General features: G+C 47.3%; 1 protein-coding gene across 1 annotated transcript in view; it reads left to right on the top strand.

Moving 5' to 3' along the window:
* Positions 1 to 12,300, top strand: part of LOC140421924 (uncharacterized) — a 92,689-nt gene extending 80,389 nt beyond the window's left edge. Inside the window, exons 2-3 of the mRNA XM_072506897.1 lie at positions 9,280 to 9,288; positions 11,325 to 12,300. Coding sequence (XP_072362998.1) covers positions 9,280 to 9,288; positions 11,325 to 12,051 — 736 coding nt within the window. The 3' untranslated portion in view covers positions 12,052 to 12,300. The remainder of the gene's footprint in view (positions 1 to 9,279; positions 9,289 to 11,324) is intronic.
* The last annotated feature ends 9,444 nt before the right edge of the window (positions 12,301 to 21,744 follow it).

Raw genomic sequence — 21,744 nt, 5'->3', positions numbered from 1 at the left:
AACAATACATAGGGCAAACATCAATACACAAGGCGCTTCTCCTCCTCCAAAATAGCCCCGTAAACCAGCAATACTATCCCCTTCCCCAGTCCCCCTGTCGTCAGCACCTCCTCCAGCAATGTGGAAGCTGGTTCTACTGGGAAGCTCTGTATCTCCTTTCTGGCAAAGTCTCGAACCTGCATATATCTAAGTATTTCCCCCTGCTCCAGCCCATACTTCGCTCCCAGCTTCTTTAATCCCGCAAAACGACCCCCAAGAAATAAATCTTTTAGTGTCCTAATTCCTTTCCAATCCCATCTCCGACAATTTCCAATCCCATTTCCCTGGCTCAAATCTATGGTTATCCTCTCCTTTCTTAAGGAGAAAGTCGACATAGCTTTATTACAGGAAACTCATCTGGATGATAAGGAACACTTTAAATTGAGGTGGGATTGGGTGGGGCAGGTTTTTTCATCTCCTTTTCATCAAGTAGCAGGGATGTGACAATCCTTATTAATCAAAATACCCCTTTGAAGGTTGAAACCTGCACCAAGGACAAAGGAGATAGATAGGTGATCATTAGAGATTCGGTGCATGGAGATGTTGCTTCAATAATGAATGTTTATGGATCCCCAAATTACTCCCCGGAGTTCATTACTAAGGCCTTTGTGGATTTTGCAGAGTTAACTTCAACTAACTCTTTTGTGGTTGGTGACTTCAACTGTCCCTTAAATCCACTGGTAGATAAGCTCCTGGTTACCAGGACCCCCCAACCCCCTTCCACCCCCACCCCCCTCCACCCCCACCCCGCAAGCCAGGGCATTGGCCTTTACTTGTGAGGAGGTGGGTTATGTGGATGTTTGGAGAACTTTGCACCTGAGGGGCGGAGATTTTACCTTCTTTCCAGCCCTAATCAATGTCATACTAGAATCAACAACATTTTTATGTCAAGGACGATCCTACACCTGGTGTCCTCTTGCACCGTCGTGACCATCGATTGTGGACCATCCCCCTGTTTCTCTGGAATTCTACTCGAAAGTTCACCCCCAGGTCGAGAATGTGGAGGTTTGCTGCCTCTCTGATAAGAGATACTTAATTTACTAAGCGTTTTAAGAACGAGTTGGAGTTCTTCCTTTGGATTAACTCAACCCCTGGTATTCCCCCTCCATTTTATGGGAGACATGTAAAGTTTATGCTCGGATGCTGAAGAACCAGCAACGTCTGGGGGTTTGTTTCACGAAGGCCGAGCAGAATTATGAGGAGATCTCGAATAAGCTATTGCTGAAGGAGGTTAATGTGGCAAGAGTGGCTTTGGACTCCCTATTGATGCAGCAGGTCGAGAAAGGTTTGCGAGGCAGACGTTGTACGAGTTTGGGAATAAACCGAACAAATACTTGACCTGTTTGACAAAGAAAAAGGCCGACATTGGAACAATTCCCTCTGTGCAGCTTGGGGGAGAGAAAAGGGTTGTGAGGACAGAGGAGATAAACATGGATTTGGGGAATTCTATGCAGGATTATAAAGTCTCTGTAGTCTGGTGAAGTGTTGCTGGATATGGAGCATTTATTCTCTTCCCTGAAGCTTACGGAGGCCTCAGAAAGCCAGTGTGAGCCTCTTAATGCTCCCCTTTCCAGGGAAGAGGTCTCAAAGGCCATGAAGGAGCTGCAGCTGGGTAAAGCACCAGGAGCGGATGGGTGTGATTTTTATAGGGGGCTTGAGGACTTGTTGTTGGACCCATTGATGGGTATGTATTGTCACTCTTTTGACTCAGGGATGCTGCCATCGACTCTTCGGGAGGCTACTATCTCTTTGATTCTGAATGACCCAGAAAGTGTGCCTCTTATTGGCCAATATCTCTTTTGAATCTTGACTTCAAATTACTATCTAAAGTTTTGGCGAGAAGGCATCCTTCCAACAATTGTGCGGGGGCGGGGGGAGCCTGGGTTTTCCAGTAACAATGTTGGACGGTTGCTGAATGTGATTCAGGCTTTTCAGAAATACACAGTGGATGGGCTGGTGATCTCCTTCGATGCAGAGAAAGCTTTTGCTCAAGTCAAATTATCTGGTGCATACGGTTCGAGGCTTCGTAATGGGTGAGGATTATATCGAGTGGATTCAATTGTTCGATTAAAGATAAAGTCGCCAAGGTCCAAGATGACCATAGGCTGCTTTCCCCTTTTAAGGGGTAGAGCTGACTGGTGGTGATTTAACCTGAGGATCAACACACCTCAGGCAAGAGACAAGGTTGAGAAGGTGGTGCCTTCATGAATAACCTCAGCCGGGAATTGAAGCCTCGCTCTGCATCACGAACCAGCTGTCCAAACAACTGAGCTAAACCGGCCCCTGTTATATTACAGGCTGGTCAGGGGCAGGGCTCATGGATGGTTTATAGTTGTCGTATTTGAGCTTGAGAGAGAGTCTCGACAAATAAATGTGTCAAGCTGAGGGAGCAAAGGATGTCAATGTCTTTAAGAGAGAGAGAGAGAGACCTGGGCCAAGCTTTCCGGAGTCTCCACCCTCCCTGGATTCACTTCCCTTCAGTTGCTGCAAGTCACAAATTGAAGGTCAGAATGAGAAAAGAAATGGAAAGGGGGAGAAAAGAAAGTGTTTTACTCACAGATGTTGGAGACAGGGAGAGGTTTCTAGTCTAATTTTGCTGTTTTTCAGTTAAAAGTGCAGTGTGTAGATTAGTGTATAATTGGCTGAAGCTGCCCCACCCTAATTGCTGAGAGGCAGTTATCTGGTAGTCACCTGAGGCCCGTTTAGGGGCACAAAGGTACACATTGTATTCTTCTCTTTGAAGTTTAAGTAGTGTGAGTCATCCTGAAGTCTGTATAAAAGACAGACAGAAAGCGCACTGAGTAAGCGCTGCGCAAGTCAAGGAGACACAGTCTGAGTGAGTGAGACACATCCAGAGTGGGAATTTGGAACTTGGTAATTTGGTGCAGTGAGGTAATTCGGTACAGAGTGGGAGAAGGTGCTTTTTCCCTCCTGTTTTGTTCTCTCTCTTTCTTCTGGCCTGTAACTTTTAATCAGCAGGGAGAGAACCTGAGAGCACCTGAGACCCTCAGAAGGTAAGTTAGTGATTTTTCCTCATTTTTACTTTTATTACCTTTTCAAATTGTGTGTGGGGGGATGGGGACACGTGGGGGGGGGGGGGGGGGACTGAAGTGACATCTAGAAAAGCTGTGACCTGATTGGCTGGTTGGGAATCTACACTAAATTTAAAAAATTAACCATTGGTAAACTAATTAAACATAATTACTTAATTATAATTTAGAGGGGTATCTAAGCCAGAGATCGGAGAGTACCGTATTTAGCTTTCACATTTATAGTAGAAATCTAGTGCTAGGAAACATATAGTTAACAGTAACTTTTTAAAACACTTTTAAATTTAATTTACTAATTAATTGATGCAATGTCAATTAGAGGGGTGCAGTGCTCTGACTGTGAGATGTGGCAGGTCCGGGAGGCTTCCAGTGTCCCAGATGGCTTCATCTGCAGAAAGTGCACCCAACTGGAGCTCCTCACAGACTGCATGGTTCGGTTGGAGCAGCAGTTGGATGCATTTAGGAGCATGCAGGTGGCGGAAAGTGTCATAGATAGCATTTATATAAATGTGGTCACACCCAAGGTGCAGGCAGAGAAATGGGTGACCACCAGAAAGGGCAGGCAGTCACTGCAGGAATCCCTTGTGGTTGTCCCCCTCTTGAACAGGTATACCCCTTTGGATACTGTTGGGGGGGGGGGGATAGCCTATCAGGGGAAAACAGCAGCAGCCAGAGCAGTGGCACCACGGCTGGCTCTGATGTTCAGGAGCGAGGGTCAAAGCGCAGAAGAGCAATAGTCATAGGGGACTCTATAGTCAGGGGCACAGATAGGCGCTTCTGTGGACGTGAAAGAGACTCCAGGATGGTATGTTGCCTCCCTGATGCCAGGGTCCAGGATGTCTCCGAACGGGTAGAGGGCATCCTGAAGGGGGAGGGCAAACAGGCAGATGTCGTTGTACATATTGATACTAATGACATAGGCAGGAAGGGGCATGAGGTCCTGCAGCAGGAGTTCAGGGAGCTAGGCAGAAAGTTAAGACAGGACCTCTAGTGTTGTAATCTCGGGATTACTCCCTGTGCCACGTGCCAGTGAGGTTAGAAATAGGACGATAGAGCAGCTAAACATGTGGCTAAACAGCTGGTGTAGGAGGGAGGGTTTCTATTATCTGGACCACTGGGAGCTCTTCCGGGGCAGGTGTGACCTGTATAAGGACGGGTTGCATCTAAACTGGAGAGGCATAAATATCCTGGCCGCAAGGTTTGCTAGTGTCACACGGGAGGGTTTAAACTAGTATGGCAGGGGAAGGGCACGGGAGCAATATGTCAGAAGGTGAGAGCATTGAGGGAGAACTAGGGAATAGGGATAGTATGGCTCTGAGGCAGAGCAGACAGGGAGAAGTTGCTGAACACAGCGGGTCTGGTGGCCTGAACTGCATATGTTTTAATGCAAGAAGTATTACGGGTAAGGCAGATGAACTTCGAGCTTGGATTAGTTATTGGAACTATGATGTTGTTGCCATTACAGAGACCTGGTTGAGGGGAGGGCAGGATTGGCAGCTAAACGTTCCAGGATTTAGATGTTTCAGGCGGGATAGAGGGGGATGTAAAAGGGTGGCGGAGTTGCGCTACTGGTTAGGGAGAATATCACAGCTGTACTACGGGAGGACTACGGGCAGTGAGGCTATATGGGTAGAGATCAGGAATAAGAAGGGTGCAGTCACAATGTTGGGGGTTTACTACAGGCCTCCCAACAGCCAGCGGGAGATAGAGGAGCAGATAGGTAGACAGATTTTGGAAAAGAGTATAAACAACAGGGTTGTTGTGATGGGAGACTTCAACTTCCCCAATATTGACTGGGACTCACTTAGTGCCAGGGGCTTAGACAGGGCAGAGTTTGTAAGGAGTATCCAGGAGGGCTGCTTAAAACAATATGTAGACAGTCCAACTAGGGAAGGGGCTGTACTGGACCTGGTATTGCGGAATGCGCCCGAATGAGTTTCAGTAGGGGAGCATTTCGGGAACAGCGACCATAATTCAGTAAGTTTTAAAGTGCTGGTGGACAAGGATAAGAGTGGTCCTAGGGTGAATGTGCTAAATTGGGAGAAGGCTAATTATAACAATATTAGGCGGGAAATGAAGAACCTAGATTGGGTTCTTTTGGAGGCTTTCAAGTGTCAGTTGAAAGGAATTCAGGACCGGCATTTTCCTGTGAGGAAGAAGGATAAATACTCCAATTTTCGGGAACCTTGGATAACGAGATATAGTAGGCCTCGTCAAAAAGAAAAAGGAGGCATTTGTCAGGGCTAAAAGGCTAGGAATAGACGAAGCCTGTGTGGAATATAAGGAAAGTAGGAAGGAACTTAAGCAAGGAGTCAGGAGGGCTAGAAGGGGTCATGAAAAGTCATTGGGAAATAGTGTTAAGGAAAATCCCAAGGCTTTTTACAAGTACAAAAAAAGCAAGAGAGTAGCCAGGGAAAGGGTTGGCCCACTGAAGGATAGGCAAGGGAATCTATGTGTGGAGCCAGAGGAAATGGGCGAGGTACTAAATGAATACTTTGCATCAGTATTCACCAAAGAGAAGGAATTGGTAGATGTTGAGTCTGGAGAAGGGTGTGTAGATAGCCTGGGTCACATTGAGATCCAAAAAGACGAGGTGTTGGGCGTCTTAAAAAATGTTAAGGTAGATAAGTCCCCAGGGCCTGATGGGATCTACCCCAGAATACTGAAGGAGGCTGGAGAGGAAATTGCTGAGCCCTTGACAGAAATCTTTGGATCTTCACTGTCTTCAGGTGATGTCCCGGAGGACTGGAGAATAGCCAATGTTGTTCCTCTGTTTAAGAAGGGTAGCAAGGATAATCCAGGGAACTACAGGCCGGTGAGCCTTGCGTCAGTGGTAGGGAAATTACTGGAGAGAATTCTTCGAGACAGGATCTATTCCCATTTGGAAGCAAATGGACGTATTAGTGAGAGGCAGCATGGTTTTGCGAAAGGGAGGTCGTGTCTCACTAACTTGATAGAGTTTTTCAAGGAGGCCACAAAGATGATTGATGCAGGTAGGACAGTGGATGTTGTCTATATGGACGTCAGTAAGGCCTTTGACAAGGTCCCTCATGGTAGACTAGTACAAAAGGTGAAGTCACACGGGATCAGGGGTGAGCTGGCAAGGTGGATACAGAACTGGCTAGGTCATAGAAGGCAGAAAGTAGCAATGGAAGGACGCTTTTCTAATTGGAGGGCTGTGACTAGTGGTGTTCCACAGGGATCAGTGCTGGGACCTTTGCTGTTTGTAGTATATATAAATGATTTGGAGGAAAATGTAACTGGTCTGATTAGTAAGTTTGCAAACGATACAAAGGTTGGTGGAATTGCGGATAGCGATGAGGACTGTCAGAGGATACAGCAGGATTTAGATTGTTTGGAGACTTGGGCGGAGAGATGGCAGATGGAGTTTAATTCGGACAAATGTGAGGTAATGCATTTTGGAAGGTCTAATGCAGGTAGGGAATATACAGTGAATGGTAGAACCCTCAAGAGTATTGAAAGTCAGAGAGGTCCCAGGGCAACACGGTAGCATTGTGGATAGCACAATTGCTTCACAGCTCCAGGGTCCCAGGTTCAATTCCGGCTTGGGTCACTGTCTGTGCGGAGTCTGCACATCCTCCCCGTGTGTGCGTGGGTTTCATCCGGGTGCTCCGGTTTCCTCCCACAGTCCAAAGATGTGCAGGTTAGGTGGATTGGCCATGATGAATTGCCCTTAGTGTCCAAAATTGCCCTTAGTGTTGGGTGGGGTTACTGGGTTATGGGAATAGGGTGGAGGTGTTGACCTTGGGTGGGGTGCTCTTTCCAAGAGCCGGTGCAGACCCGATGGGCCGAATGGCCTCCTTCACTGTAAATTTGATGAAAGGATCTCGGTGTACAGGTCCACAGGTCACTGAAAGGGGCAACACGGGTGGAGAAGGTAGTCAAGAAGGCATACGGCATGCTTGCCTTCATTGGCCGGGGCATTGAGTATAAGAATTGGCAAGTCATGTTGCAGCTGTATAGAACCTTAGTTTGGCCACATTTGGAGTAATGTGTTCAATTCTGGTCGCCACACTACCAGAAGGATGTGGAGGCTTTAGATAGGGTGCAGAAGAGATTTACCTGGTATGGAGGGCATTATCTATGAGGAGCGGTTGAATAAACTCGGTTTGTTCTCACTGGTACGACGGAGGTTGAGGGGCGACCTGATGGAGGTCTACAAAATTATGAGGAGCATAGAGAGAGTGGATAGTCAGAGGATTTTCCCCAGGGTAGAGGGGTCAATTACTAGGGGGCATAGGTTCAAGGTGCGAGGGGCAAGGATTAGAGTAGATGTACGAGGCAACTTTTTTACACAGAAGGTAGTGGGTGCCTGGAACTCGCTACCGGAGGAGGTGGTGGAAGCAGGGACGATAGTGACATTTAAGGGGCATCTTTACAAATACATGAATAGGATGGAAATGGAGGGATACGGACCCAGGAAGTGTAGAAGATTGTAGTTTAGTCGGGCAGCATGGTCGGAACGGGCTTGGAGGGCCGAAGGGCCTGTTCACGTGCTGTACTTTGTTTCAGTCTGTGTGAAGATCAATTGCCATTTCCACAAAACCCGCGGTGATTGGCTGGAGGACCAGAGTTCTTCCGGTCCTCCACCTCTTCCCATTGGTCAATGCCTCAGCAGACAGGTCAGGGGTGAACCTTCCCTCGCACATGCGCATTCTCTCCTCACCCTCGGACATGCTCAAGTTCAGTTCCGTACCGTTCCGTTCCGGTCCGGGCCGGGGGGGGGGGCGAAATCACCGAGACGCTTCTTGTTCTGGCCGGAGCAGTCAGCTGGTTGCCTGGAAACCTTGTCTCGAGGAGGGGGAAACAATGAGTGAGGCGGAGGAAAGTTGTTGACCAATAGGAAGAGTTGATAAACCGCAAGGACTCTCTTCCCCATCCAATCAGCTCCCCCGTTGTCTGAACGCGGAAGCTGGACACTGAGGAAACCTGGGGCTTTACACAGACTGAAAACCTCCTCCTGTCTCCAACATCTGTGAGTAAAACACTTACTTTTCTCCCCCTTTCCATTTCTTTTCTCATTCTCACCTTCAATTGGTCACTTGCAGCAACTGAAGGGAAAGGAAGTGAATCCAGGGAGGGTGTAGACTCTGCAAAGCTTGGCCCAGGTCTCTCTCTCTCTCTCTTAAAGACATTGACAGCGTTTGCTCCCTCAGCATGACACATTTTTTGTCTGTGTAAAAGGATGGTCTCTTTCCTAATGTTCACAATTAAAGGGCTGGTTTATCAAGGAGCTGGCTAACATTCAAGGAGATAGTAAATTAATACCAGACAGAGACATGTCTCGTGCTGTTATATGGTACACATTAGATATATTATTTATGGTTCTGCAATAAAGTACAATCCAGTCATCTCTTCCCTTGGAGGGTTATTCATCTCTGGATTTCTCTTCCACATGGACCAGTGGGGTGTGGGGTCATTGAATATATTCACGGATGAGTTGGACAGATTTTTAATAAATTGTTATGTTTTACATAATTTTTAAAGAATGAATGCAACAGAGTAACAGGAAAAAATGGTGGCAAATGGGCACAGAATGGAACAAGAGATATTGCCAACATAAATCCAAGCAACACATTGCAGAATTAATTTGGAACAGGATATTTGAGGGACCAGAGCCTCGAGATGAAATGCCAGATCAATTGAAGAACCAGTTAACAGGTTAAAGTAGTGAGTGGGGAAAGAGGGTAAGATTATATAACAATTCAGTTTGTAAATCCAAAAATATCACAAACGGACTAACAGCATAATCAAATTAAAATGAACAACAGAACATAGATGACATAGAACTCCTGTAGTGCAGAAGGCCATTCGCCCCTTCACATCTGCACTGAGCCTCAGAAAGAGCATTTCACTGAAGCCCACTCCCCATCCTATCCTCGTAACCCAGTGCATTGATCATGGTCAACCCACCGAACCTACACATCTTGGACACTAAGGGGCAAATTAGTGTGACCAATTCACTTTCGCTGCACAACTTTAGACAATGGGAGGAAAGTGGTGCAACCGGAGGAAACTCACAAAGACACAAGGAGAATGTGCAAACTCCACACAGACAGCCACCCAAGGCTGGAATTGAACCTGGGTCCCTGGCACTGAGGTAGCAGCATTAACCGCTATGCCCTACTCCCAGCTTAAGTTAAATTTAATTCACTCATGGAATGCCCAGGAGGAGCAAGTCAGTCAAATTGGAGCCTATGTATTTGAGATAGGAGTCCCATACTTTACCCAATGCATCAGACTCGGAATGAATTACAGACATTAAAAATTGCATGGAGATGCTTTCCATAATCCGCCTATGCCAGTTTTGGATCGAGGGAGACCTGACTGGTCTGCTTCTGTATTGAGCCAGATGAATGTTGAGTCCATCCTACCCCAATCCCTTATGAACCTAAGACGAGAGGCCAATTGATGAAGCCTGATTTTCAGGAGACCATACCCTCCCTTAGCTCCTGATGACTGGAGCTTAACAGACTTCAGGCGAGGTTTATTTTTGTTCCAGGTAGAGTCATAGATGTTTACAGCTTGTCCATGCCGCCCAGTTTCTATCACTAAGCTAGTCCCACTTGCCAGCATTTGGCCCATATCCCTCTAAACCCACCCTGCCCATGTAACTCTCTAACTGCTTTTTAAAGGACAAAATTGTACCCGCCTCTACCACTGACTCTGGAAGCCATTCCAGATGCTCACCACCCTCTGTGTGAAGAAACTTCTCCTCTGGTCTCATTTGTATCTCTCTTCTCCTATGCCCTCTAGACTCCTCTACCTTGGAGAAAAGATGTTGACTATATAACTTATCTATGCTCCTCATTATTTTATAGACTTCTACAAGGTCACAACTAACCTTACCCGTCTCCAGGACCCTCTGGTAATCTATAAAGTTGTGGAAGTGAATGAGCACAGGCCTGGGATGAAAACTCCCTCAGTCTCAAATACAGGATCCGATGCCCTTTCTAATTTAAAACACCCAGTCTTCACATCCAGCTTGAGAAAACGTGGCAGCAGGTCCTCGAAGAACCTAACCAGAACCTCACCCTCCACACCTTCTGGCAGGCCAACGACTCGGATGTTCTTTTTCTGACCCGGAGTTCTGCAAGTTCTCCATGACTCCACCACACCACTCAGCCAGTTTTCCAAGGATTGAATTCTTGCCTCCGCCGAGGAGTATCTTGCTCAACATTCAGAATTCTCTCCTCCGGATCATCGAGCCTCTTCATGGTGTTATGCAGCTCAGCCTCATGAGCTCACAGATATTGAGTCAGCACACTCAGCCTCTGGTCAATAACATGGATAATGTCGCTGACAGAGATCGGCCAATGACCGCACAGAATAGATGAGCAGGCTCGATGGGCCAAATGGCCAACTGCAGCTCTTATTTGTTATGATCTCTATGCCTAGGACAGGAAGCAGTGAGCATGGATCTATCAATCAGCCTGAATCAGCACCTTCAGGAGAATTGGGAGGATGAATATTAGATACAGCAGAGTGAGAATGGAGGGAGAGTGTATGGGACGGAGATTTACAGCTTTTGGGGAATGAGAGAGGAAAGAATGTTCTCTAGGAACTAGAATTGTCTGTTCTGAATTTCTATCCTGTACTGACCGTGATGTCTTTTGTAAATTGTTTTTACAGGATATTAGAAGAGGAGGAATTACAGACAGAAATCTCAAACTTCACGTCTCGATCTGACTGAGTCTCTCAATTCCTTGGAACTGAATATCACCGGACTTTGAATCTAGAAGGAGAAATGTTTGCCTTTTCTGTCGGCTTCAAAAGATTTTAACCATCAGTGTGACTGGGAAAGCACCGAGACACACACACCCGAGTGAGAGTGTTCCAGAGCACTGACTGTGGAAAGAGCTTTCACCAGTTACACAACCTGAAAATACAAAACACCATTTACAGCGGGGAGCGACCGTACACGTGTTCTGTGTGTGGACGAGGCTTCAACTGATTGCCCAACCTGAAGAGACACGAGGAGACCTAAAACATGGAGAAACCGTGGAAATGTGGGGACTGTGGGAAGGGATTCAGGGCTCCATCTGAGCTGGAAGCTCATCGGCGCAGTCACACTGGGGAGAGGCCGTTCACCTGCTCTGTGTGTGAGAAGGGATTCACTGTGTTATGCGCCCTGCGGACACACCAGCGAGTTCACACTGGGGAGAGGCCATTCAGCTGCTCTCAGTGTGAGAAGGGCTTCACTCAGATATCCAGCCTGCAGAGACACCAGCGAGTTCACACTGGGGAGAGGCCGTTCACCTGCTCTCAGTGTGGGAAGGGATTCACTCAATCATTCGACCTGCAGACACACCAGCGAGTTCACACTGGGGAGAGGCCGTTCACCTGCTCTGTGTGTGGGATGGGATTCACTGTGTTATGCGCCCTGCGGACACACCAGCGAGTTCACACTGGGGAGAGGCCATTCAGCTGCTCTCAGTGTGAGAAGGGCTTCACTCAGATATCCAGCCTGCAGAGACACCAGCGAGTTCACACTGGGGAGAGGCCGTTCACCTGCTCTCAGTGTGAGAAAGGCTTCACTGAGTTATCGAAACTGCGGATTCACCAGTGGGTTCACACTGGGGAGAGGCCGTTCACCTGCTCTCAGTGTGGGAAGGGCTTCACTCAATCATCCGACCTGCGGACACACCAGCGAGTTCACACTGGGGAGAGGCCATTCAGCTGCTCTCAGTGTGAGAAGGAATTCGCTCAGTTATACAACCTGCAGATACATCAGCGAGTTCACACTGGGGAGAGGCCGTTCACCTGCTCTCAGTGTGGGAAGAGCTTCACTCAATCATCCAGCCTGCAGTCACACCAGCGAGTTCACACTGGGGAGAGGCCGTTCACCTGCTCTCAGTGTGAGAAGGGATTCACTCGGTTATCCAACCTGCAGAGACACCAGCGAGTTCACACTGGGGAGAAGGCGTTAACCTGCTCTTAGTGAGAGAAGGGATTCAGATATCCATACACCCTGCAGGAACACTAGCGAGTTCACACCTCGAAGAGGCCATTCACCTTCTCTGAGCAGGAGAGACATTCAGTGATCCGTCCCAACTACGGAGACACTAGCGAGTTAATTCTGGGGAGAGACCATTCATCTGCTCTCAATGTGGGGAGGAGGGGATTGTGATTCATCACACCTGTTGTGACTCCAACAAGTTCACAATAAATTACAGATGTTGGCTCCGTTGTTATTGTTTCTGCTCTCACTGACATCCAGGACAGCATTTTGTTCATTCTGACATCTGGTGAATGGTGATGATTGGAGGGTTTCTTTCTGCTGGACTGGCCGGTCTAACACCTCTGCCTCCGGTGGGCTGACCATTTTTGAGCCTCGTTGCGATTACTTGGTTCCAAGTTTGACAAGGAGCACAGAATGAAAAGGTGTTTGCACGTTGGAAGATATTTAGTTCCCAAAGCAGCCATGTTGCCATGAAGATGGGCTATGGTGGTTACAGGGTTCTTTTGCCTAATTTATCTGGGTGTTTCTCGCAGAAGGAAACTGTCAGGGTCTGAGGGGCAAGTTGTCTGTGGTAGATTGGGAAATGACAATAAACATATCACTGAAAGTGGCAACGCAGGTGGATAAGGAGCTAAGAACGCAGACGGCATGCTTGTCTTCATTGGTCGGGGCATTGAGTATGAAAATTGGCAAGTCATGCTGCAGCTGGATAGAACCTTAGTTAGGCCACACGTGGAATATTGCCTACAATTCTGGTCACCACATTACCAAAAGGATGTGGAGGCTTTGGAGAGAGTACATAGGAGGTTTACCAGAATGTTGCCTGGCCTGCAGTGTATCAGCTGTCAGGAGAGGTTGGATAAATTTGGATTGTTTTCACTAGAGCGTCGGAGGTTGAGGTTGATAAAAGATTACAAAATTCTGAGTGGCATGGACAGAGTGGATAGTCAGAAACTTATTGCCAGGTTGTAAAAGTCAATTACCAGGTGACATGGGTTTAAAGTGCAAGGGGCAAAGATTAGCCGTGATGTGCAAGGGACGTTTTTTACACAGAGGGTGGTGAGTGCCTGGAACTCGCTGCCGGAGGAGGTGGTGGAAGCAGGTACGATAGTGACGTTTAAGAGGCATCTTGACAAATACATGAATCGGATGGGAATAGACGGATACAGACCCTGGAAGCACAGAAGGTTTTAGTTTAGTCAGACATCCTGATCCAAGCAGGCTTGGTGGGCCGAAGGGCCTGTTCCTGTGCTGTCCTGTCCTTTGTTCTTTGTATGACGATAGACAATAGACAGGCAACCACTCGCATTTTATTTACATAAAATATAGATTCCTTTCAGAAGCAAAAGTGAAGCTATCGTGGCTAACAAGAAAAGTTAAAGATTCTATTAGATCAATGGAGGACACAATATAGTCGTGAGCCTGAGGATTGGGAACTTGTTTTAGAATTCAGCAAAGGAGGACCAAGGAACTGATAAAGAGAAAATAGAATATGAGAGCAAACCGGAGAGAACTGGAAAAGCTCCTATAGGAATGTGAAAAGGAAAAGATTAGCAAAGACCAATGTGGGTCCATTCCAGACAGAGACAGGAGAGTTTATAATGGGGAATAAGGAAATGACAGAGAAACTAAACAATTTGTGTCTGTCTTCACGGAGGAAGATACAGAAATTGTCCCAAAAACACGAGAGAACCAAGGGGACTACTGAGCACGAGGAACTGCAAGAGATTAGTGTGAGTGAAAAAGTAGTACTGGAGTAAATAATGGGAGTGAAAGTTAATAAATCTCCAAAAGCTGCTGCTCTACATCCCAGAGTGTTGACAGAGGCGGCTGTAGTGGATACATTGGTGGTCATTTTTCAAAATTCTATAGATTCTGGAATGGTTGCTGCAGATTGGAAGGTGGTAAATGTAACCCCACTATTTAAGGAGAGAGAGAAAACGGGGAACTACAGACCCATTAGCCTGATATCAGTAGGAGGGAAAATGCTACAATTTATTATAAAGGATGTAATAACATACGAATTAGGAGCAGGAGTCGGCCACTCGGCCCCTCGAGCCTGCTCCACCATTCAATAGGTTCCCGGCTGATCTGATTGAAACCTCAACTCCACAGAGGCTCCTTAGAAAATAAATCTTGGGAGAGCATAATAATATTCTTTATTATAATCATCTTTATTATTGTCACAAGTAGGCTTACATTAACACTGCAATGAAGTTACTGTGAAAATCCCTGAGTCGCCACACTCCGGCACCTGTTCGGGTACACTGAGGGAGAATTCAGAATGTCCAATTCACCAAACAAGCACGTCTTGTGGGAGGAAACCAGAGCACCCGGAGGAAACCCACACAGTTTTGGGGAGAATGTGCAGACTCCGCACAGACAGTGACCCAAGCCGGGAATTGAACCCAGGTCCCTGGAGCTGTGAAGCAACAGTGCTAACCACTGTGCCTCCATGCCGCTGTGTCAGTTATGGGGAACAAGGAAATGGCAGAGGAGTTAAACAGATATTTTGAATATCCCATTCATACTAAAGAATACGGAAGGAGCAATTAAATACCATCACTGGAGAAGTTGTATTGGACAAACTAATGGGGATAAGATAAGTCCCCTGGATGGCTACATCCTAGGATCCTAAAAGAAATGGCTACAGAGATAGTGGATGCATTGATTGTAATTTTCCAAAAATCCTTGGATTCTGGAGAAGTACCAGAGGATTGGAAAACTGCCAATGTGACAACCCCCGATTCAAAATGGGAGGGAGGCAAAAAATGAGACACTATAGGACAATTAGACTAACATTTATTGTTGAAAAAAATGTTGGAATCAATTATTAGGAAGTAATAGGAGCACATTGAGAAAATCATAATCTAAACAAGCAGAGTCAGCATGGCTTTGTGAAAGGGAAACCGTGTCTGACTAATTTATCAGAGTGTTTCGAGGAAGTTTCAACCAGAGTGGATAGAGGGGGACCAGTAGATGTGTTGTATTTAAACTTCCAGAAGACCTTTGACAAGGTACCTTACAAAATGTTAAGGCATGAGATAAGAACCCATGGAGTTGGAGGTAGTATATTGACATGGATAGAGAATTGGCTAATGAGCAGGAAACAGCGAGTGGGGATAAGGGGTTCTTTTTCAGATTGGTGGCCTGTAACCAGTGGGGTTCCATGGGGCAGTGTTGGGACCACAACTGTGTACAATTTGTATTAATGACTTGGAGGAAGGAAGCGAACGTACTGCGCCCAAATTTGCAGACAACACAAAAATAGGTGGAAAGGCAAGTTGCGAGGGGGATACAAACGGTTTGCAAAGAGATATTGAGAGGTTAAGCAAGTGGACAAAAAGTTGCCACATGGAGCATAATGTGGGAAAATGTGAAGTTCATTTTAGAAGGGAGAACAAAAGAACAGTATTATTTAAATGGAGAAAAACTGCAGAAAGCTGCAACACAAAGGGACTTGGGGGAACTTCTGCACGAAACACAGAAAGCTAGCAGACAGGTGCAGCAGGTAATCAGGAAGGCTAATGGAATGTTGGCCCTGATTCCAAGGGGGTTGGAGTATAAGAGTCGGGAAGTCTTGCTGCAGCTGTACAAGGTGCTGGTAGAGACCACATCTGGAGAACTGAGAGCAGTTTTGATCCCCTTATTTAAGGAAATATATTATTTCATTGGAGGCTCTTTAGAAAAGGTTCACGAGGATGATCCCAGTTATGGAGGGATTGTCTTCGGGGCAAAGGTTTAACAGGTTGGGACTCATTGGAATTTAGAAGAATGAGAGGTGATCTCATTGAAACATCCAGGATTCTGAAGGAGCTTCACAGGGTAAATGCTGAGAGGATGGTCTACACCTGGACCAGAGGGGTACCAATATCCTGGGGGGTAACTTTGCTAATGCTCTTTGGGAGGGTTTAAACTAGTTCAGCAGGGGCTTGGGAACCTGAATTGTAGCTCCAGTATACAGGAGGTTGGGAGTAGTGAGGTCATGAGTAAGGTTTCAAAGTTGCAGGAGTGTACCAGCAGGTAGGAAGGTGGTTTAACGTGTGTCTTCTTCAATGCCAGGAGCATCCGGAATAAGGTGGGTAAACTTGCGGCATGGGTTGGTACCTGGGACTTCGATGTTGTGGCCATTTTGGAGACATGGATAGAGCAGGGCCAGGAATGGTTGTTGCAGGTGCCGGGGTTTAGATATTTCAGTAAGCTCAGGGAAGGTGGTAAAAGAGGGGGGGGGGGGGTTGTCATTGTTAGTCAAGGACAGTATTACCGTGGCAGAAAGGACGTTTGATGAGGACTCGTCTACTGAGGTAATATGGGCTGAGGTTAGAAACCGGAAAGGAGAGGTCACCCTGTTAGGGGTTTTCTATAGGCCTCCGAAAAGTTCCAGAGATGTGGAGGAAAGGATTGCAAAGATGATTCTGGATAGGAGCGAAAGCAACAGGGTAGTTGTTATGGGGGATTTTAACTTTCCAAATATTGACTGGAAACGCTATAGTTCGAGTACTTTAGAGGGGTTTGTTTTTGTCCAATGTGTGCAGGAGGGTTTCCTGACACAGTATATAGTGTAGCCACTTAAAATGGCTAACTCCCGATTAGAATGGCCAAACCCCGATTTAAAATGGCGAACGGAAGAGGCTGATGGGAAAATCAGCCAACAGGACTCAAACAGACAGCTGCAGGTAAAACAGTGTATTCGCCTCTGGGGAAGCCAGACCGAATCGATACCTGCAGCCATCAACATCACAACACCCCAGCCATCTGCATATTAATCAGCCATCCCCAGGAACAATTGCTACAAATTAGCAACACAAAGCCGACCCAGACCTTTCGGCACCAGCAGGATCTGACACAAAGAGAGGTAAACGACCACCCCTCGATCAAGTAATCGCTCCAGTATTGGAGACATTGAACCAAGTGATTGGGACCAAGTCCAATCACTTGGAACCAGGTACAAGATCCGCCCCGAGAGGTGCGAAGCCCCTGGGGACTATAAGAATAGGGGCCAAGTTCAACTTGACCCTTCTCCTCCTGTCCGCACCCTTCGAAACCCTTCTGCAAGATAACGTAAGTTTTACTCCAGCGATCGCTACCAGATAGACACTCCTGACTATCGACCTGTACCAGCTTTTGATTCCCGCAGGCTCAGAACCCATTCGAACGACCATTCGTTTCCCTGACCTGGTGGGCCATTTCCAAAGTTAAGTATTGGCCTGTTAGTTGTAGGAAGTAGTTTAGCAGTAGATTTAATGTATAAGTATTAATTGCTGTATATAATAAATGAGCGTTGATTTAACTCTTACTAAGCGGTGTGTTGGATTATTGATCATTACTCTGACTTGAACCACGTGGCGGTATCAGAAAGATACCTGGCGACTCATGAGCAAAGGTGACAGAATAAGAATAAATAAACTAAGGCTAAAATTAGCAACATTTTTGGCGACATCCTGATGGGACCGATCGAGAAGTGGAAAACCACTCTGGGAGAACCCAAGAAATTTGAATTAGAAACCAATTGGAAACAGAAAACCACAAGTGTTCAAGCGGTTCTGATTAATAGTCATAATTCGGAAGTGTGTGTATGCATGCGTAACTAACAGGGCTATAAGGTAAAACTGATCGATTTTTGTTGCGTCAAAACTGTTGGAAGTCTGTATTTTCGGAAATTAGCGAAAGCCGTACCCGCATCCACAACACCGTCTTAGCCCCCTGTTCCAAATTTAAATGAAGCAGTCGGATAGGAAAGATGACCATGCAGGCAATGCAGCGCCTCATGAACCCTGAGGAATTTGCGACCAGCAGCAGTAGAGTGGGACAGTGTCCCATTTGGGAGGAGGAAATCCGGAAATATCTCAAGGGCAAAGGATGGCCCCTGTGGAATGATTTCTGCGATAATGAGGAATCAGGTCCCGGACGTATAGGGCATACTTGGTGGGAGAATCTGAGCGAGATACACAAAAAGACCTTGGGAAAAGTTCGCAAGCCGATGGCAATCGTGTCTTGTTTTGCACAATTGCGAGGCACAGAGGAGGTTGTCAAGACGCTCCGCAAAGAAGTTGAGGGCATACATCGGATGAGTAAAGTCGATGTATGCGAAGTTGAAAAAGAGAATTTAGAATTAAGGAGGAAATTGGCAGCAAAGGATGAAGAGGTGGTTGAAGCCAAACGGGGTCACCAGTCTTGTCTGGCGCATTTAAGCAGTTTCCAGTCACAATATGAAAAGGCCAATCAGGACACGCAATGTGCAGTCCTGGTAAGAGAAGAGACAGAAAAACAGGTAGAGATGCTACAGAAACAGTGTAGTGATCTCACGGCAGCATTAAGAGCACTCCACGCTGCCACCACAGAACAAAGACAGAGCACCGTAGACCACGCAAAATGCCGGAAGCAGATTGCAGAGCTGCAATCACTGCTTTCTGTGCAAAAAGGTTTTCAGGACACCTTTGGGGAAAAGTTAGACCAGGAAGATGGCCCTGATTGGGAAGAGTTACATGAAACAGCACAGAGATATGTTCAGGGAACATGTGCGCAGGGAAAGCCCCAGAGGAGAAAAGCACTCCGACAATCCACACAGAAGATAGTTCCGGATCCAATGAACCCTGTAACCACCCACCGCACAGCCACATCGGACGATGCGGAATATCTATATTCCACCCCACTTAACAGTGACCCAATTACGGGACGCGTGAGAGAAGATCACACCGTTCCTCCCCAGCTCAGACTCCCACCATTTCTTTGCCACAGTTAGACGCCAGGCCCACATGTACTTCCTGGATGAGAGAGAGCATTAACGCTCATGGTTCTAAGTTTAGATCCGTCGGTAGCAGCAGCCCTTCCCGACCCACAGAATGTAGGAGGAGGCACCCTTGCAGAAATGCATACCGCGATCCTGGATGCGATCGGGTATAACCGGGGTGACCCCGTAGATGGCCTCAATAAATGTAGGCAGAAGAAATCTGAGCACCCCACAGCGTTCGCTGGACGCCTGTGGATTCACTTCGCAGCCGTTTTTGGAGACTTAGACCGTGTCCATTTGTCCCCAGACAACATGGCCAAATGGACCCGCACCCTTATCTCCCATGCCACAGATGCAGGACAGAAATCCTGTACTAGTTATGATCCCTCGGAGGAGGCCCATAATGAGAAATGGGTGGTGAAAAGATTGTTCCGTGTTTGGGAGCAATCTGTTCAGAGCAAACCCACCGTTAAAAACACCGAGGAAAAGCAAGCCGCCGCAGAGATACAGGCAGTGAAAATAACACACCAGAACCCCGCATGGGTAAATGAGGGAAAGAACAGTCCCCCACCCAAGTCACAAGAGTGTTACAATTGCGGACAGTTGGGACATTTCGTGAAAGAGTGCAATGCCCCTAAAAAGCCAGAGAGCCCAACAGACAGGCACTCTGATTAAGAAATGACAGAGCCCATCCATAGCTTTAGCACCCGTTCGGATCAGAAGGACTTGACCGGAACGGACTGACGGTGTACGGGCTCACTCAGTTGGGTCTGCGATACCCTTTGGGATAGGTCAGGACAACCCGTAGTTGCAGCAAAGATTCGGGGACAGCCTATCGAATTTCTTTGGGACACAGGAGGGTCCCGCACCACCATAAATTCCTCCACCCTATTTCAAAAGGACACATGGCCCACTACAGCCACTATCGCCCTCAGCGGCTTTACAGGCCACTCACAGCAGGAACACATCACAGCCCCTGTACCCATTCAAATCGGAACCATCACCACCAAACACCCCGTAGTTTTAGTTGACCTGCCCCACACAGCAGAACACATTCTGGGAATTGATTTCATGAATTCCCATAATCTTTCATTCGATCCAGTCAACCAGTGTGTCTGGAAGATGGCGAAATCCGCAAGAGCCCCCGCAACACTCATCATAGGAGAGTATATGAACAAAATTAGTGCCTTCGGCGAATTTTGGTTCAACCCGACCACGCTTAGCACGGACAAGCAGGTTAGGGCAGTTCTGCAAAAGAACAGGGCAGCATTCGCGACCCACAAGCATGACTGTGGACGGATGACTGGCTCCGTACAAGTAACAGGACCTGACCCTCGACCCCAGAAACAGTACGGATTTCCCCAAGAGGCAGAGGGAGAAATCTCAAAAGTAATGGAGAGCTTATTAGAGCAGGGCGTACTTAGATCAGTATCCTCCACTAATAATGCCCCGATTTGGCCAGTGAGAAAGCCCGATGGATCATGGCGACTGACCATCGATTATCGGGAACTCAACAAAGTCGCCCCACCGTAGCAACAAGTCCTGAGACCATGCTTAAGCAGGGACTCAATTCCCGATAGTTTACGGTTTTGGACGTCAGTGATGGATTCTGGTCCATTCCATTGGCAAAGGCGTGCCAGTACAAATTTGCCTTCACCTTTAAAGCACAGCAATACACGTGGACATGCCTGCCACAAGGATTCCACAACTCCCCCTCCATTTTCCACCGACAGCTGGCAAATGGTTTAGCCAAATTCTCTCGCCCCGAATGTCTGGTACAGTATGTAGATGACCTACTACTGTAGACAGACACCAAGGAAGAGCACATTGAGCTTCTGTCCGAACTCCTGGAACTATTACATTCAATTGGTTGTAAAGTCAACCCCAAAAAGGCCCAGATTTTGGAAGAAAAAGTGATATATTTGGGAACAATTATCACGCACGGTAAACGCGAGATCGAGCATAAAAGGATTGACTCGATTGCTAAATTGCCCCTTCCCCATATCGTTTCAGCCCTCCGGCCGTTTTCAGGACTGGTTGGCTACTGCCGAAACCACATTGACGGTGTCGCCAGAAAGGCAGCACCCCTCTCAGACCTCCTAAAGAAAGGAGACCCCTGGGAATGGCTTCCACAGCATACAGATGCTGTGGACTCTTTAAAACAGGCACTCATAGCAGCCCCCGCACTACAAGTTCCAGACCCGCTTTCCCCTTACGCTATAGAGGTAGCGACCACAGACCGCACCCTTTCGGCCGTGTTCCTCCAGGAACGGCACGACCAGTTAAGGCCCGTAGCTTATGCCTCACGACTTTTAGATGCTGTGGAGCAGGGATTTTCAGCCTGTGAGAGGCACCTGCTCGCAGTTTTCTGGGCAGTCCAGTATTTTTCATACATTACCGGACTGAACCCCATCACAATTCTCACCGAACACACCCCCACCCAGCTTTTACTGGACGGACAACTCAAGGACGGTACCGTCAGTCAAATAAGAGCAGCTAGATGGACCCTTCTCTTGCAGGGATGGGACATCACTGTGAAAAGGACAAAGACACACACCTATTTAGCCGACAATTTACAATACCCCGGAACCTCCCATGACTGTGAGATTATCTCTCGACACCACAACACAGGCCCCTTTATCGCTAAAACACCCCCAGAAAGATAGAGAATTCAACTCCGAGCCCCCCGCACACGGACACGTGTGAGCCCTTAAAGATTTATGTGGATGGATCTTCCAAGGTCTTGGATGGGAAACGCATAACAGGTTGCGGTATCTATGTCGAGGACGTGCAGGAACGCGCCCTCGAGGAAATATCGTTAAAACTACCCAGACACTTAGGCGCGCAGGCAGCAGAGCTCGCGGCCATCGTATATATATAGTTGAACACCCAGATTCCTTCCCCAGCCCAGCAGACATATACTCCGACAGCCTCTATGTCTG

This window comes from Scyliorhinus torazame, chromosome 5 (genome assembly GCF_047496885.1).
Source record: "Scyliorhinus torazame isolate Kashiwa2021f chromosome 5, sScyTor2.1, whole genome shotgun sequence".
NCBI lineage: Eukaryota > Metazoa > Chordata > Chondrichthyes > Carcharhiniformes > Scyliorhinidae > Scyliorhinus > Scyliorhinus torazame.
This window is presented reverse-complemented; position numbering and strand designations above follow the sequence as displayed.